The sequence below is a fragment of the Lonchura striata genome, chromosome 10 (assembly GCF_050655825.1).
Source record: "Lonchura striata isolate lonStrDom1 chromosome 10, ASM5065582v1, whole genome shotgun sequence".
NCBI lineage: Eukaryota > Metazoa > Chordata > Aves > Passeriformes > Estrildidae > Lonchura > Lonchura striata.
This window is the reverse complement of record NC_140712.1, coordinates 6,907,641-6,924,108: the sequence shown is the minus strand read 5'-3', so window position 1 is coordinate 6,924,108 and position 16,468 is coordinate 6,907,641. Positions and strand designations below refer to the sequence as shown.

The window sequence follows — 16,468 nt, the reverse complement described above, 5'->3', positions numbered from 1 at the left end:
AGGGATCCACATTCCGTGTCTCTGTGGGATGGGGTGAGACTTGTGTTGCTTTTGGGGGAAGGGTTTGACCATTTGATGTGGACTCTGCATTTTCTCTGTCGTTCCTGCTTATGTTGTATGAATTGTATGAATCCAAGGATCAAGGCAGTGACAGCTGTAGGACAAGTGAGGAGAACCCTTTGCAGTGCAGTTCTTAAAGCTGTGGAAATCCTATTCAACCAGCTCAGGAACTTTTCTTTCATCACCAGAAAAGTGATGAAAAATTCTTTTCCATGTAATTGTTGTAATACCCACAAGGAAATGTTCCACATAAGGAATATGATGGAATTGAAAGTAGATGAATTTGTGGAGGAGAAGGATGGGATAAAACTGGGTGACGTGGGCAACATGGATCTGCCTAAACAGATGTGATACAAAAACCATCCCAACCCCCCTAAGCTTCAGCACAGCTGTGCTGCCTTCTAAAGGGTGAATCTACTGGAATGTAACATTAACATTCTGCTCTTGGAGCTCTTTGCTGCACCCCAAAGTTTCACTGCTCTCGTTCCAACACCAGAAGTGCTTTGCTCGACCTTCCTGCCTCACGGTCTCCATGCCACTGCCTTTATCTGAGAGAAGGCCTTGCTCTGCCTCCCTGTCCTGCAGAGAGCCGTGTGCCCGAGGTGCCCAGCTCCCTGCACGTGCGCCCGCTGGTCACCAGCATCGTGGTGAGCTGGACCCCGCCCGAGAACCAGGACGTGGTGGTCAGGGGCTACGCCATCGGCTACGGCATCGGCAGCCCCCACGCCCAGACCATCAAGGTGGACTACAAACAGAGATACTACACCATTGAGAACCTGGGTGAGTGCAGGGAACGGCATCTGTGCCCCAGCCTCCCTCAGCGCTCCTCTAACAGCTTCCATGGGAGCAGCAGCCCGAGCTCGCCGTGCTCCCCGCCGAGCTGCAGGAGAAAAAGGGACTGAAATGTCACCAGCATTCACTGGTGGCTCCTTTGAAAGGAAAATAAAGATTCACCTCTCCACAGAACCCTCTGTGGGAGGTAAAGTAGTCTGAAAGTGAGAGAAACAGCAATATTGGGAATTCTATCAAATCGGAGGTTTGAGTCGTTTTTGTTTTGTTCTTCTAAATTGTTTTTCTCACTCCTGATTTGGCTGTGCTTAAAGGTAGTAAAGGCTGTGCTGTAACTGTAACTTGAGCTGTGCTGTCCCTGCCCAGGCAGGGGGTGGAATGAGATGGGCTTTAAGGTCCCTTCCAACCCAAACCAGTGTGGGGGTCTGTGGCCATGAACAGAAGGTCTGTGTGAAGACTTCCTCCAATTCAAAATTAAAACAGGGAACAAAGAAGGTATGGAGAAGCAGAAACCAGGATTCATTGGTTGTGCTAATTTCTTTTCCCCTTCAGATCCCAGCTCGCACTACGTGATAACCCTGAAAGCCTTCAACAACGTGGGGGAAGGGATCCCCCTGTACGAGAGCGCTGTGACCCGGCCCCACTCCGGTGAGTGCTGCCCCGCAGCTGGGCTGGGCTGGGCTGAGGCAGGTCCTGGCTGTCAGTCCATCCCGTGCTCTCTGTCCCTGTCACTGCTTGGCCTCGCACCTTCTGATAAACCGCCTAAATTGGGCTCGTTTGTGAATTCCAAACTCACCTGACAGCTACTAATGGATGTTCTTACTCCAAACGTTCCCCTCACCTGAGCACAGCCCACATGGGTGCAGTTCTAAAGGCCCTGAGCTGGGTTTATGGTCTTTTTCACTGAGATTTTTTGAACGTGATGCCTGTGTTTGCTTTGTGTCCCTCTGTTGTCACTCACACTAAACAACATCTGGGCAGTTTTTGTTTTGGCTTTGTAACCCATAAAGAAAAGGGTTTAAGCAGAGAAGTGTGCAGCTGAGCTGTTGCCATGGCATGGCTCGCTGTCCTCCCTCCCAGCCTGCTGACACCACCCAGGAATTTGGTGGAGGTGCAACACTTGGGGTTAGTCCTGATGAGCTGGAATGCTTGGAGATTCCTTAGAGGATGCTGGAATTGCAGTTCCACAGTTACTGCAAGTTGGTTTCTCACTTGGAACCTTCCTTTGAAGGTGCCTTCTGGGAGGTCCCTGTGAGTTTGGGAAGTGGCATCTGCCCATCCAGAGCTCCAGCTCTCTGTCCTCCTCTTTGTTTTCTGGGAGAGGACTCAGTGGACACTCCAGGCAAATGAAGTTACAATGACTGAGTGTTTGGGGCTCGCAGGCCATGGTTGAGTGCCCTGGGTACTAAGTAGGACTATGCCAGCAGGGATTTGTTGTTTTACTGTCTGGAGGAGGGAGGAGAATGCAAGAGTGATGTTATTGCCCAGTCTGATGTCACCTATTAACTCTGGCTTTTCTCTCTTTCTCTCCATTCCTCACCTTCCATCTCATTGCACTTCCCTGCATCCCCTCTTTTTTGTTTTGGTTGACATTAAAATGCCACCTCCTCCCTTTTTAATTCTAAACCACGGCCTTTTCCCCACGGATTGCCCAGACACTTCCGAGGTTGATTTGTTTGTTATTAATGCTCCATACACTCCAGTGCCAGATCCGTCTCCCATGATGCCCCCGGTGGGAGTTCAGGCTTCCATCCTGAGCCATGACACCATCCGGATCACTTGGGCAGACAACTCCCTGCCCAAGAACCAGAAGATCACGGACGCGCGGTTCTACACCGTCCGCTGGAAAACCAACATCCCTGCCAACACCAAGTACAAGGTACTGAGGCCGGGGGCTTCCCAGCCCAGGCAGGGCAGGGGCAGCTCTGGGAGCTCTGCTGGGCTCCTCGGAGGGGCAGGATTGCTCCTGCTCCACTCTGGGAATGCTGCTGGGCTTCTCGGAGGGACAGGATTGCTCCTGCTCCACTCTGGGAGCTCTGCTGGGCTCCTTGGAGGGACAGGATTGCTCCAGCTCCACTCTGGGAGCTCTGCTGGGCTCCTTGGAGGGACAGGATCCCTCTAGCTCCACTCTGGGAGCTCTGCTGGGCTCCTCGGAGGGGCAGGATCCCTCCAGCTCCACTCTGGGAATGCTGCTGGGCTCCGTGGAGGGGCAGGATCCCTCCAGCTCCACTCCCAGCTGAAGGCACAGCTCTGGGAATGCTGCTGGGCTCCTCAGAGGGACAGGATTGCTCCTGCTCCACTGCCAGGGCAAAGACAGCTCTGGGAGTACTGCTGGGCTCCTCAGAGGGACAGGATTGCTCCTGCTCCACTGCCAGGGCAAAGACAGCTCTGGGAATGCTGCTGGGCTCCTCAGAGGGACAGGATTGCTCCTGCTCCACTCCCAGCTGAAGGCACAGCTCTGGGAGCTCTGCTGGGCTCCTTGGAGGGGCAGGATTGCTCCAGGTTTGGTGGGAGCAGTTCTTTGCTCTCCTGTGGGAAGGAGCTGGAGCTGGGTGTTGTGGGAATGGGTGGAAGAGCTGCTCCAGGGAGGGAACAGAAGTTTCCAGAGTTGTTCTGCTCTGTGGACACGGTGAGTTTGAAGCTTCCCCCTGCCCTGATCCCGGGGAGGGGGAGGTGTGGGCTCCCCTCTGGAGAGTCACTGAAGTACAGGGGGTGTGTGACTGGGGCCCCTCACTGAGCCATGCAGGGAAAACAGATTTACCCCCGTGGTTTGGAGTTTCCTTTAGAACCTTTTCAGTTCCTACAATCCTAATAGTGAACTTGTCCTTTGGGAGCTGACTTGTTTCAAAATACACAACAAAAACTTTATTGCATCCTTGCCTTCCTCCATTGCCATGTGTTTTGATTTGGAGACTGGATTTAGGGTTTGGTTTGGTGGTTGGTTGGATTTTTTTATTAATTTTCAGAGTTACCCAGAGGGTTCAGAGCTGCTGACTGCAAATTTCACATTTGTAATGAGACTCAGAGGAACTGGTTGTTAAAATACCCAGCCAGTGGAGCTCCCTTTATGCTCCTGCAGAGCCAGCTTGTTATAATCCAGATATTTTCTTTATTGAAATGAAAAGATGTAAATATGTGTGTATTCCTCCTCTAAAGGCAAGTTACTTCTGAGCCACATTCCTGAGTCATGTGCAGAGGATGTCTCAGGAGTGGTTTAAATAAAGCTGCAGTTTCATTAGCTAATTGCTTAAAAGAATGAAATAACTAACTAATGAGATAAAGTAACTTAAGAGAATGAAATAAAATAGAAGATGGAATATAATAGTAAATTTACTATTCCTGCTGTTCCACTGCTGGTGGTCAGTGGGCAACAAGTTTTACTGTGACCAAAACCAACATGTAGTGATGGAATATAATTTAAAATTACTCAAAAATGTAGAAAGGATTTGCCTGAAGTAGAGAAGTTTGAGGAATTTGCTCCAATCACGTGTAACTTGTGGTGTGTGGAGAGCCCACATCCTGCTTTCCTCCCCTTGTTTCTGTTGGAAATGCTCTCCTGCCCTGCTGGAGGTTTTTTGGGAGGTCAGACCGTGCAGGGAGTGCTGGGTCTCAGTCAGGCTGGGAACCTCACTGCAGTGAGTGCAGTGCTTGTCCTGCCACCTCTGCAGGATCCAGAGCTGCATCTGCTCAGCTCAGTGAGGTTTCATTCTCCCTCTCATCCCTAAACTGGGTGTTGAGACCGTTCTCCGAGATGTTCTGTTCCTGTCACAAGCTCCTGAGGAAGGGGCTGTGTGCTCCTGCCACCAGTGGTTTCCCCTTCCCTTCTTTGTGCAGGAAGCTGAGGAAAACAGGGATTTCAGTGCAGTGAAGGATTTCAGTCCTCAGCGAGGGGTTGTGCCAGTCTGAGCCTGGGAACAGCAGATGGGAAGCAGCTCCTGTGCCTTGAGCTGTCTCTGCACTAACAGAGTGTTAGGGAATTTCAGACTTTCTATGCTGTCAGACACTGACCCCCAGAAGAACACTGCATTTTACCTGAAGCCACAGAAAAAGCTTCCAAAATTAAATATCAGAACTAGAATGATGAGTGTATAGTTTAAATAAAGTGTGTGATATCACACAGTAGAAAACATAGGGTTGAAAGTTTTATATATATATAGTAATATCTATAAAGCAAGATCAAAGTCTTATAACAGAAGCTAGTCTTAGTTCATCTTGTTCTTCATGAATTTGAGTAGTATTGTGTAATTAGATAAAAAGTCCACATTGCCAGACACAAGTAGTTATTAAGTTAAAAATAAAAATAATTTAAGTATCATTTCTTAATTAGACAGTTTATCCTTAAAAGACCTTATGAAGAGAGAAATAGAGCTCCATTTTTTACCTTATTAATGAAGCACTGTAAAACTCACAACTTATAAAACTGTAACAGTGGAGCAGTTTTCCAAAGCCCCCTTGTTGGTGTGTGGGGTTGTCCTGGGATCCATCAGGAATCAATGAAAATATTAAATATTGGATCTTTTAGGACTGCAGGAAAGAGAAACAAAAATTGTTCAGGGTAATATTTCTGGAGTTTGTTTCTAGCAGGTGAGCAGGCCTTGGTACTGTGGGATAGGCTGGGATCTTAAAAATAATGAAGTTTTGTTAAATTGTGGAGTCTGACACTTGGGGGGCTCAGGTGTGTCATTTAGACTCAGTGGGAATGAAAAGATCCCAAGAGTCAAAGGCAGAGATGGAAACCAGAACTTTCACCTGTAAAAGGAGCCCAGCTGCCACACCAAATAATACAAATATTGGAATGCTTAAATACTGCTGGGAATTCCAGCCTCCCGGAGAGGAAAAGCTTTTTGGGGTAAGGCAGCTGGGAATGCCAGATGGGAGGGAGAGATTCCTGCCTTGGACTTGGCATTGCATCCCTCCCAGCAAGGCCTGTCCCCAGGGAGCTGTGCCCTTCCAGCTGTGCCCTTCCAGCTGTGCCCTTCCAGCTGTGCCCCAGTCCCACCCACTCCAAACTGCACTGAGTGTGTACCAAGGAGAGGCCTAAAGCCCGTGGAGGATTTAATTTTAATTCCTTTTAGGAGTCTTTGTTGTCTGGCCACAGACAGCAAAGCCCTGGGCACAAATCCCTGCCATCCCTTGGATCACCATTTCCTGAACTTCCATCCCTTGTAAGAAAAAAGAAATTAAGATCTTGGAGGTCTCAGGGTTTCTTTGTGCCTTTACCTTGGCAATAAATCAGCTGCACTCAGTGGTTTCTGGAGGCAGTGCCTGTTGCAGTTGTTGGATGGTCCTGTCAGATCCTGAAACAGCTCCTTAATTCTGTGTTTGCACCACTGCAGGTCAAGGTGAGGAATATACATATCTGTAAATACAGCTTTCCCTCTGTTCCATGGGCCTCCAGTGCATTCTGTTGGTGCTGAAGCCATTGATAATAAATACCAGATCTTTATGAATCCTGAATTACCAACTCCACTATGAGCCACGTGTAGTTTCCTTGTGTGATCCTAAATAATCATTTTTTTCTGAGAATAATCTACATCTTAGTAAAGCTTCATTCTCTTCAAGTCTCACAAATGTATCTTTAGTTGATGGTTCCTTAGATTTAAGGTTGTTCTGGAAATTCCAGCAGGGATCTGGGAGGCAGCTCCAGGTTCCAGGCAGGACTGTTCCTTGCTGTGCTTTTTGTTTTCCCCAGCCAGAAGAATTAATGAAATGCTGTAAACGAACCCCCAGGTAAACAGGGGTTTAACCACTGCATAACAAATGGGCCCTGGCCCTTGTGTTGTTTTTTTTTTTCATTTCCAATTGACTGCTGCTAAGTGCTCCTGCTGATTGCAGAATTTCTAGTGGAGGATAAACGTTGATATTTGATTAATGAATTTGCACGACAGAGAAGAACCAGCCTGAATTAATGGCTGTGGTTATGGAGATGGGCTGGGGCTGTCTGAGGGCTGTGCTCTGGGAAGTGCTGACCCTGCTTTCCCTTTCAGACTGCAAATGCCACCACTCTGAGCTATCTGGTGACGGGGCTGAAGCCAAACACCCTCTACGAGTTCTCGGTGATGGTGACCAAGGGCAGGAGATCCAGCACCTGGAGCATGACAGCACACGGGACAACCTTTGAATTAGGTACTCCTGGGATGTTCTAGAGAAACCTCCACCTGAAACGGTGCTGCTGATTAACACGTGCTGGGGGGGCTGAATAGTTCACTCAGAAATTCTGATTAAAAAACAACAACATACTTGAAAATTGCCAGGGATGATTGCAGGAGAATTTACATCAAATTACAGAGGAGTCATGAATAATGTACCACACTTCATGGGCAGGAGAGAAGAAAGTCTCACAAGAAGCACGTTAGCGGCAAATACAAAGAAAACACTTCAGCAAATAATAATTAAAATTTGCTCTAAATGTGATGATAATTGTTACAGAGTGAGAAGGTGCATGAGGCAGATGAAGACAAAAAAATCATAGTAGGCATTAAGACATCCAAATGAGCCCTAAATTCCTGTTCAGGGCAGAAGAGAGGAGGGTTTGTAGCTGCCAGGAAAAGCTCAGGCCCAGGGAGTGACTGTGAGGGCCAGGCCCCCTCCCTGACCTGCCCCTCATTAGCTCTCTTACTCTGCAGTGTTAAATGAACTTTGGGCAATTAAATTCACTGCCTGTTATGCATAGGGCTCTCTTTACATGGACTTGGGAGGACAAAAAGCCCATCCAAATGAGCCCAGAGTTCTCCTTCTAAATTAAAATACAGCCAAAAAAATCAAACGTGCAAAGAATTTGTGAGATTTTCCAGATATTCTATAATAGAAACTCTCTAATTTCTGCTTAAGAAAAAGCAAACCCAGGATAAAATCTGAACTTACTCTGAAGTCCCAGTGAGCTTTAGCTGCTTTTGAAAATATTGTCGTGGTTTTGGGTGGGAATTCCATGATGTGGGGCCAGCTCTGGGCTGGGGCTCCTTTCCCATCCCACTACTGCCAGCCCACATTAAACACTCCATTTGGTGTTTGTGCTGACACATGTTCAATCCTCAGCCATAACTCTGCTCTGAGTGCAGGGACTGCAAAAGCTGCACAAAGAAAGTGTTTTAAAAGAGAATTTGACACAAAGCCCCTGAGCAAGGGCACAATGCAGGAGGGCTCAGTGCATTTAAAGAGGAAGGCTCAGGTTGAAGTGCTTGTAAGGAATATTTGCAAATATGACCCAAAAGCTGGGGAACTAAGGAGAAAATTTAAAACAGAAATAATAATAAAAAAGGCTAAATATATTTTCTCATAACAGATCTTGTGATTTATAATATTGGCCAAATTCCTGAGTGAGTGGCTCATTATTTTGGGATACTCCAGAGAAGTCGTGTAGGATTTGCTTCTGAAAGGAAAGTAGGGAATTCTGGGCTCTGTGTTGGCTGTGTATTCCTCATCTCCTGTGGGCTACTCCTGATTTTCTATTTTTGTTTCCTCTGAATCCTATTTTTGCAGGATATTTGGGGCAATAGTTACAATAACTCCTGGGCTTTGGCTCTTCATCCCAGGGATAATTGGTGGCCATCCCAGAGGATTTATGGATGGATTTCTAATAGGTCATGTACCTAAAGCTCTGGAAATGCAGAATCACTGCTACTGCAGTTGTACCAAACACCCAAGGTGGATTTACTCCGGGTTGCCCCCTCAGGAGCCTCCTGGATTTCAGGATGTGGCACTGCAGGGATGGTCAGTGCCCTCTAGAGGCTCCAGCTCACAGCAAGGCTTTCAGTTTTCTGCTGGAGCCATTTGTGCTGTTTCCTCAGTTTTTGGCAGGGAGAAGGAAAACTCTCCCCTCCTTTCTTTCCCTCAGTGCTGTTCTCTGGCAGCCCAAGGAAAAAGGCCAGCCAGTTGTGTTCAGCAAATCCTTCTGCATTTGAAACCCTCTGAGGTGCAGATGCCTTCCAAACTAAATCAATCTTCAGGAGCTCCATCAGGCATTGCAGCTTTGCCCAGAGCAGCTGGGGCTGTCCCTGGATCCCTAGCAGTGCCAAGGCCAGGCTGGACAGGGCTTGGAGCAGCTGGGACAGGGGAAGGTGTCCCTGCCAGGGCAGGAGTGGCACTGGGTGGACTTTGAGGTCCATTCCCACCCAAACCATTCCAGGCTGGTAAAATTCTAAGTTGCTGGTGGATTTACTTTGCTGATTGGGATTTAAGTGGCAAATGGGTGTTTCTGGGTCTGAGGCCCACAATAAACCTGGAAACAGGGAGGTATTTCAGATGCCTGCCTATGTAGAATGTGTCTTTCACAAGCTTGGGGGATTTTTGTGATGACTGAAGAAATTCAGGTGGGAAGTCATTTGTGCAGATTTTTCAGGATGCTCAGGATGTCATGGAACACATCTGGTGCCAGAAGTGCCCTGGAAAGGTGGAACTCCATATGGGACAGAGGCACTGACATTGGATGGCACTGGCCAGTGAGGGGTGAATCCGTGAGGCACCACAGGAGCGGGGAATTTATAACAGTAAAGAGAATAACCCAAATATAATTGAACTCCACATCAGCTGGAGATGCAGGCCCTGAGGAGGTTGTTGCTCTGGTGTGGCAGAGCAGCCCTTGCTGACACTCTGGGTTTGTGTTTCAGTGCCAACCTCGCCCCCCAAGGACGTGACCGTGGTGAGCAAGGAGGGCAAGCCCCGCACCATCATCGTCAACTGGCAGCCGCCCTCCGAGGCCAACGGCAAAATCACAGGTGGGCACGAGGGAGCTGCCCCGGGCTGCCAGGCTGCTCTGCCAGCCTCTGCAGGGGCTCACACTCACTGCTCACTTCTGCACCTCGTCCTGTACTCAGTCTGAACTAACTGCAGTGGGAAGTGGAAGTGCAGCCGAAAGTTTCAATATGTCCATAAGCTTTGTGCTGTTCTAATAGCAGGCCTCCAGCAGTGTCCCCAGTGCCTCTGGCCCATCAGAGGTTTGTTTAGGAGAAGCCATCCCAGTGCTCTTTGTCATCCTTGTGGCATTTTTGTGCCACAGAACAGACGTCAGAGCAGTTTCTTATTCCTCTGACAGAACCATTAGGAGAAAACTGTTATTTGCCTTTAACTGATCACTGCCACATAGGATAAATCACTTCCAGAAAGTAGTAATTACTGGTACCCTTCTATAATTTCTGTTCAGATTCCCATTTGGAAGGGCTTTTTGAAATAATCCACTTCAATGTTTAAAGCTGAAATCAGATTTTAATGGCATGTTGTTGGCAGTGTCTGGTTTTGGGTCTGAGCTCAGGATTAACCATGGTGCAGAATCAGACCTGGGACACCTGACTGGGCAGGACTGGAGCCCAGGCTCTGGACAGGAGACTAAAACTGATTAAATCATTGGGAAAAGGCAGCAAAATGTTTCCTCTGCATGGGAAAGGAGGATTGGCTGGAGACACAGGAGCCTTTGGGGAAGGGATTTGGCTGCCAGTGAGGGGCACACCCGAGAGAGAGAACTACAGAGAGCAGCATTTACCTGCACAGAGCTGGCAAAATTATCCCATTGTCCAGCTCCAAAATGCCCTGGCAGTGAAGGAAACCCTTGGAACAGAACTGTTCAGTATTTATCAGCTTTAGCACAAGCAGCAGTTAGCAGCTTAAAAATGAACTCAAATGGTGACTCAGGGCTAAGCCTGAGTGCAGCAGGCACCAGCTCCCCTTTCCCTTTTCCCACCTCCAGCTCCCCTTTCCCAAATCCCATTTCCAGCTCCCCTTTCCCTTTTCCCACCTCCTTCTCCCCTTTCCCAAATCCCATTTCCAGCTCCCCTCTCCCTTTTCCCACCTCCAGCTCCCCTTTCCCAAACTCCATCTCCAGCTCCCCTTTCCCAAATCCCATTTCTAGCTCCCCTTTCCCAAACTCCATCTCCAGCTCCCCATTCCCAAATCCCATTTCCAGCTGCCCTTTCCCAAACTCCATCTCCAGCTGCCCTTTCCCAGAGCCCATCTCCAACTCCCCTTTCCCACCTCCAGCTCCCCTTTCCCAGTGCCCACACAGTTTTTGGGATGTGGGGCCCGAGTGCCCTCTGCTGGGAACAGCCCCATCAGCCGAGGCACTAATTAATCACTCATTAACTCACTCTGTGCTGTCAGTGATGCCAGAATTCCGAGTGGTGATGTCATTCCATGGCCCCCTGTCCATGGAATGCTGAGCTGGGCCACTCTGGGTCCCACATGCTGGGGCATCGTTAGAGCTGCTGTCTAATTAGGACACTCTGAAATTAATTCAGTACTTGTGCCTCTAGACTGTTATGATGCTTTTAGCATAATTTCTTTTCTTTTTTTCATATATATATATATATATATATATATATATATATATATGTATATATATAAAATATACTTTTTATATAATATATATATTCTCTACAAATCCATTTCCCATACATTGCAGATGTAGATACAACATACATATATAACAGATATATAGTAATATAAAAATTTGTATTTCCATATATGTTACGTATAAATACTTGAAGCTACATATAGATATAAATAGTGATAGAAATATATAAATAAGATATGAAAATATCTCATGTATATTGTGTTACATACAATATACATTAAATACAGATTCAAGTATTTATTTCTATGTGTATATAAATATATAGAGGTTCAAGTATTTATTTTATGCTGATCTGTGCTTCTTGTATAAAAAAGTTATAGAGCTTTTACTGCATAATGATTGGTGACTTCACTGCATTTTAATAACAGAACATAAACTCTTCCCATACCTTTTCTTCTGGGATGTGCAGGGCAGCCTCAGTTCTTTTCAGATTCTTGTTATTTTTATTAATACACTGAAAAATAATGAAATAATATAAAAAATTGTTTAACTGTGCATGAGAATGTTTTGTTGGTTTAATGTAATTTAAATAATACCATATAAATTCTTTGAGAATGTTTTGAAAATGGCAGCTTTATTTTATTTAAATAGGTAAAGAGATGGAAATAGCAATTTGCCCTCGTTCAGGGAACGGTGATCAGAAATAACCTTGAGATATTTTAAATGGCTTTTTGCTCTTACCGTCCATTTTGAGGAGCTCAGAGGGAAGATGGGAGGGCAGGCTGATTTTTGAAGATGGTTTCAGTGTTTGCCAGAGGCAGAGCAGCCTGGGAAGGCGCTGGAGGCTGCCCTGGCAGGCAGCCGTGCCCGTGGGCTGCTGTCCCCCGTCCCCAAGGCTGGAGCTGTCCCTTCCCCCAGGGTACATCATCTACTACAGCACGGACGTCAACGCCGAGATCCACGACTGGGTCATCGAGCCCGTGGTGGGCAACAGGCTGACGCACCAGATCCAGGAGCTCACCCTGGACACCCCCTACTTCTTCAAGATCCAGGCCCGCAACTCCAAGGGCATGGGGCCCATGTCCGAGGCCGTGCAGTTCCGCACCCCCAAAGGTACCCCAGCCCCGGCGCTGCTCCTGGGAGAGGCGCTGGGCTCTGCAGGGGCTCTGGGCTGCGTGGAGTGCCCGTGCTGGAGCTCAGCTCTGGGGGTGCTTCCACAGAGCCGGGGGCTTTGGGCTGCTGGGCTGGTACACACCCGGGCTGCTGCAGTGGCGGCCCAGCTCCTGGTGCCACATCTGCTCCTGGGAACTCGTGGGATGCAGCAGGAGCTGATGGTGATGGGCAAGTAGCAAAATGTGAGAGAGCTTGGAGTTTATTGTAATAGAAACCTATCACAGAATTGGGTTGGGAGGGACCCCACAGCAGGGACACCCCCACCAGCGCAGGATGCTCCAAGCCCTGTCCAGGCTTGCCTTGGACACTTCTGCACATGTGTTTTAGTGCTGAGAATCAAGAGCTGTACCCTGCACTGTGGGAAACTTGGAATTCTGTCTCGCTCCTTCAATCCTTGTGATGTGTCTCTTGTTTTTTCCTCCCTGTGCTTGCCCCACTAAGCTGAGTCCTCAGATAAAATGCCCAATGACCAAGGTAAATGAACAGCCACATTTCTCCTCTCTCCATCCCTCACTGTTCTGCTTTGCTGTCCATGTGCTGTGACATTTCCTAAGTGGAACAGGATCCTGCTGCCCCAGTGGGGACGGTTCCTGCTGTGCTGACAGGGGCAGAGCTGGAAGTCCTGGCTGTGGGTGGGAGGAATGTGAAGGGATCTCTGTGGAGATGTTCCAGAAGGGCCACGGGGGCTGTGCCAGGGCTGAATCCTGCTGGGGGAATGGCTTTGGAGCCAGTGCTGCCCCATCCAGCCCTGCCCACATATGAGGGGGTGGAAGATCAAAGGGATTCTGGGTGCTGCTTGTGAGGATTCAGTCCACAGTAAAGGTAGGGAAGCCCTGGAAAGCTCTGTGCAGGAGAGATTCTGCCTGTCAGCTCATTTGGAGCCCAGACTCTCCTGAGGAGCCCAGCACTGGCTCCTAAAAGCCTTAAGGTTTTAAAATGTTTGCTTGAAAAATGGGAGCTTTGAGCTTCCCACATCGAATTAGAAGGTGGATATCCCAGGGCACTTCTTGCTTTCTTCCAAATAACCTACAAGCCCCATAAAAAGGGGAGAATTAGTCTGAAGGGATGAGTTAAAAAGGCCATTGGCAAACAGCTTAGACATGCAATTAAAGAGATCCTAAAGGGGCTCTGAGGGAGCTGCTCCTCACTTGGCTCCTCAGCCTGGTACTTGGAGTAATTTATTAAATGTGCTTTTCCTCTGCTGGTAGCAGGGGCAGTCAGGGGTAGATTGATCCCCATCCCTGTGTCCTGGGGGTGGGGCTGGGCTTTGGGCTGTCTGGGGAGCAGATGCTCCAGTGTCATTGTCCTGCTCACCTGCAGCAGGAGGGAATCGGGGAAGGTTGCAGGGTTTTAGGTGAAAGTTGCTGTTTTCTGCTTCTCCCTGTTCCAAACCCATTTCAGCCAGTGTGTTACATCCTAAAGTAACATGTTCTCCTAGCCATGATCAATTTTTTGTCACACCCTATTACTTATAAATCATCAAAGGCAGGAGTTTGGTTTGAGAATTCCTATAAGGAGAGCTGAAATCGTGGCAGTAGCTGCAGTGTGGGAAGGGGAAGGCAGAGGAGGTGCAGGAGGGGAGCTGAGCAGCTGCCCTGAGACAGCAGCACGGAACTGCCGGGTTGGGACCTGCAGGAAAGAGCCAGCAAGTTACTCAGGCTGGCAGCAAACCCACAGGGACTGATCCTCTGCCCTTTTCTCTCTTTCCCTGCTTTAATGTTTCCCTCTAACCCAGCACACGATTCTGTTTCCCACACCCTGCTGGAGCACAGAGCTCGCTCAGAACTCAGGGCCTGTTGCTCTCAGGCTGCAGCTGCTTGCACTGGCCTCGTCCTAAAGGAAAGATGAAGGTTTCTGATGGAGTAAACCCATCCTGAAGTCACCCACAGTTAAAATGTTCTGTCTGGATATTGTAACATGGAGGTTCATGGCCTGAATAAAAGCAATTCCAGCAAATACTCTCTTCAACTGTTCCTTAAAATAGGTTACACAGTGTAAGAGTGGGGCTCCCTGGAATGCATTTACAGGTTTAAACTGTTGATCTGTGGGTTTAGGAATTGGATCCTCAGAAGCACCTTGGTTGGGTACCTAAATTTCATCCTAAATTCCTCAGGGAGGACATGGGTTCCATGAGGATCATTGTGCACCCTGATTTGATGTCCCTTGCTGACCTCAGGGCAGTTGTTCCCTTCTCTTTCATGGAGTTATTCAGGACACTGAGCTGCACTTGGCCAAGCACAGGTCCTTGCAGAACTCACTGAAAGAATTCCTCATGAATAATTCTCATTCTTCTCAGTTAATTTGTTGTTAATCTTGTTAATAGGCTCCACATGTTTTTTTATGGTGCTGTTTTAACAAAGCATTGCACAGCACTCTGTCAGATGTTTCCTGGAAGCCTAAATGCAGTATATTTTATATATCTCTCATTATATATCTGCATAGTTACTGTTACCAGCCACGTTTATAGGCTGACATTCAGCTTCTTGAAAATACTTGTTTTCCATAAACCAGAAAGATGGATGTGAAGTGTGTGCCATCTCCTCTCCATCCCCTTTTCCATCATCTCAGCTGCTTTAGGGCTCCAGCTGCTACACTGGAAGTGCTCAGGGTGTCTGACTGCCCTCCCAAAATATTGCTGCTTCTTCGTGTCCCCACTGTCCCTCAGCCTCTCTGCCTGGAGCAGCTCCTCAGCACCAGGCTCAGGCATTCTGGGGGTTCCCCTTTCCAGGGCAGGTGAAGTGGTCAGACAGACACAAATTCACTACACAGAGGCTGTGTAAGATGCTGTTCCAGCCTGTCTCTGCTGCTGCAGGGTTTTGGTCCCCAAGAAGGGAACGCTGGTGTCTGCTCCATCCTGGCAGGTCCCTGGGTCCTTCCCATGCCCCATTGTCCTGCAGAGCTTCCCTTGCTTTCCATCACTGCAGGCTCCAGCTCCCCTGTGCACACACAGAACTTCTCCTCATCCCCCTCCCCAGCCTTAGCCACCGCTCCTGCCCCTGCCTGATTTTGCAATTTTTCTTTATTTCTGGGCCCAGTTCACAGGCTCTCACTTGAGGTTCAGTTTCCATTTGTTACGCATCCTCTAACACTTCATACTTCTTGATTAAAGGGGATTTTTAACAGAAAAAAATCCTTCTCCTGACTGTTCTCCTCCACACTGCCTCACTTTTTGGAGGTTTTTTTTTTTCAGGGGGTTTGTTTGTTTTGGTTTGTGTTATTTTATTTTTTTTTTTTTTGGTAGAAGAGTGTGAAAATGTGTAAAATACTCTGGATCCCTGTAACCCAAGGAATATTGTTCTTTGCACCACTGCTGAATGTTTCCCCTACTCCAGTGTTTTTGTCATTAATTTTGCATGAGTGCATTTTGATGAAAACACAGAGTGGAAGGACCAGGTTTGGATGTAACTAATTTATTGTTCCCTTGGGTTTCATCAAAACCACTTGTGTGGTGCTTTGTTGTCACCTGTGGTGTGCAGGGGAGAACAGGGAGGAGCTGAAAGCAAGTTTTTGTGGCCAGGCAGGGCCTTAATATTTAATTTACTGTGCTTGGGATCCTCCACTCATTTCCAGTCTCCCTCAGCTGCTGGAATTGGGTTAGGAAAAGACACCAGAATAATTCCTGTTTCAGGGTGGTGAACTCTCAGTACAAGTGTGGCAAAACCACGTGCCTCAACATGTACCTGTGCCTTACTGCAAATAGGCTTTGTTATGGTTTCTAAAGTGAAATTAGGAGAGACTTAATTAGGAAAAAATAACTGGGAAACCATTAAAGAGCTCCTTTGGAGAAGTGACTCTTTCCTTGGAGAGGCAGGTGCTGTGCAAAGCTGAATTTTGTTGTAGGGACAGAAAAGGAGGGGGAGAGCTGCTCCTGGGGGCTCGGGGAGGTTCCAAAGAAGGACTCAGAGGTGCAGGGTTGTGTCTGTGTGTGAATTCCTGTGTGTCCCTTTGCAGCCTCGGGATCTGCTGGGAAGGGGAGCCGCCCCCTGGACTTGGGCCCGGACTACAAACCCCCGCTGGGAGGTGAGTGTGGGCACAGCCCCCCGTGGGCACAGCCCCTCCGTGGGCACAGCCCCTCCGTGGGCACAGCCCCTCATGGGCACAGCCCCTCTGTGGGCACAGCCCCCTGTGGGCACAGCCCCTCCGTGGGCACAGCCCCTCGGTGGG

At 48.2% G+C, this 16,468-nt stretch overlaps 1 protein-coding gene across 10 annotated transcripts in view; it reads left to right on the top strand.

The window, feature by feature from the left end:
* The window catches only part of NEO1 (neogenin 1), a 170,196-nt gene that overhangs the window by 141,710 nt on the left and 12,018 nt on the right, over positions 1-16,468 (top strand). For 3 of the 10 annotated variants that reach the window (XM_077785859.2, XM_077785862.2, XM_077785856.2), the window contains exons 15-22: positions 646-840; positions 1,402-1,497; positions 2,505-2,728; positions 6,837-6,975; positions 9,456-9,563; positions 12,050-12,244; positions 12,746-12,778; positions 16,256-16,324. In XM_077785859.2, coding sequence (XP_077641985.2) covers positions 646-840; positions 1,402-1,497; positions 2,505-2,728; positions 6,837-6,975; positions 9,456-9,563; positions 12,050-12,244; positions 12,746-12,778; positions 16,256-16,324 — 1,059 coding nt within the window. The remainder of the gene's footprint in view (positions 1-645; positions 841-1,401; positions 1,498-2,504; positions 2,729-6,836; positions 6,976-9,455; positions 9,564-12,049; positions 12,245-12,745; positions 12,779-16,255; positions 16,325-16,468) is intronic. The other 7 variants (XM_085588559.1, XM_085588561.1, XM_085588558.1 and 4 more) reach the window with 3 other exon arrangements.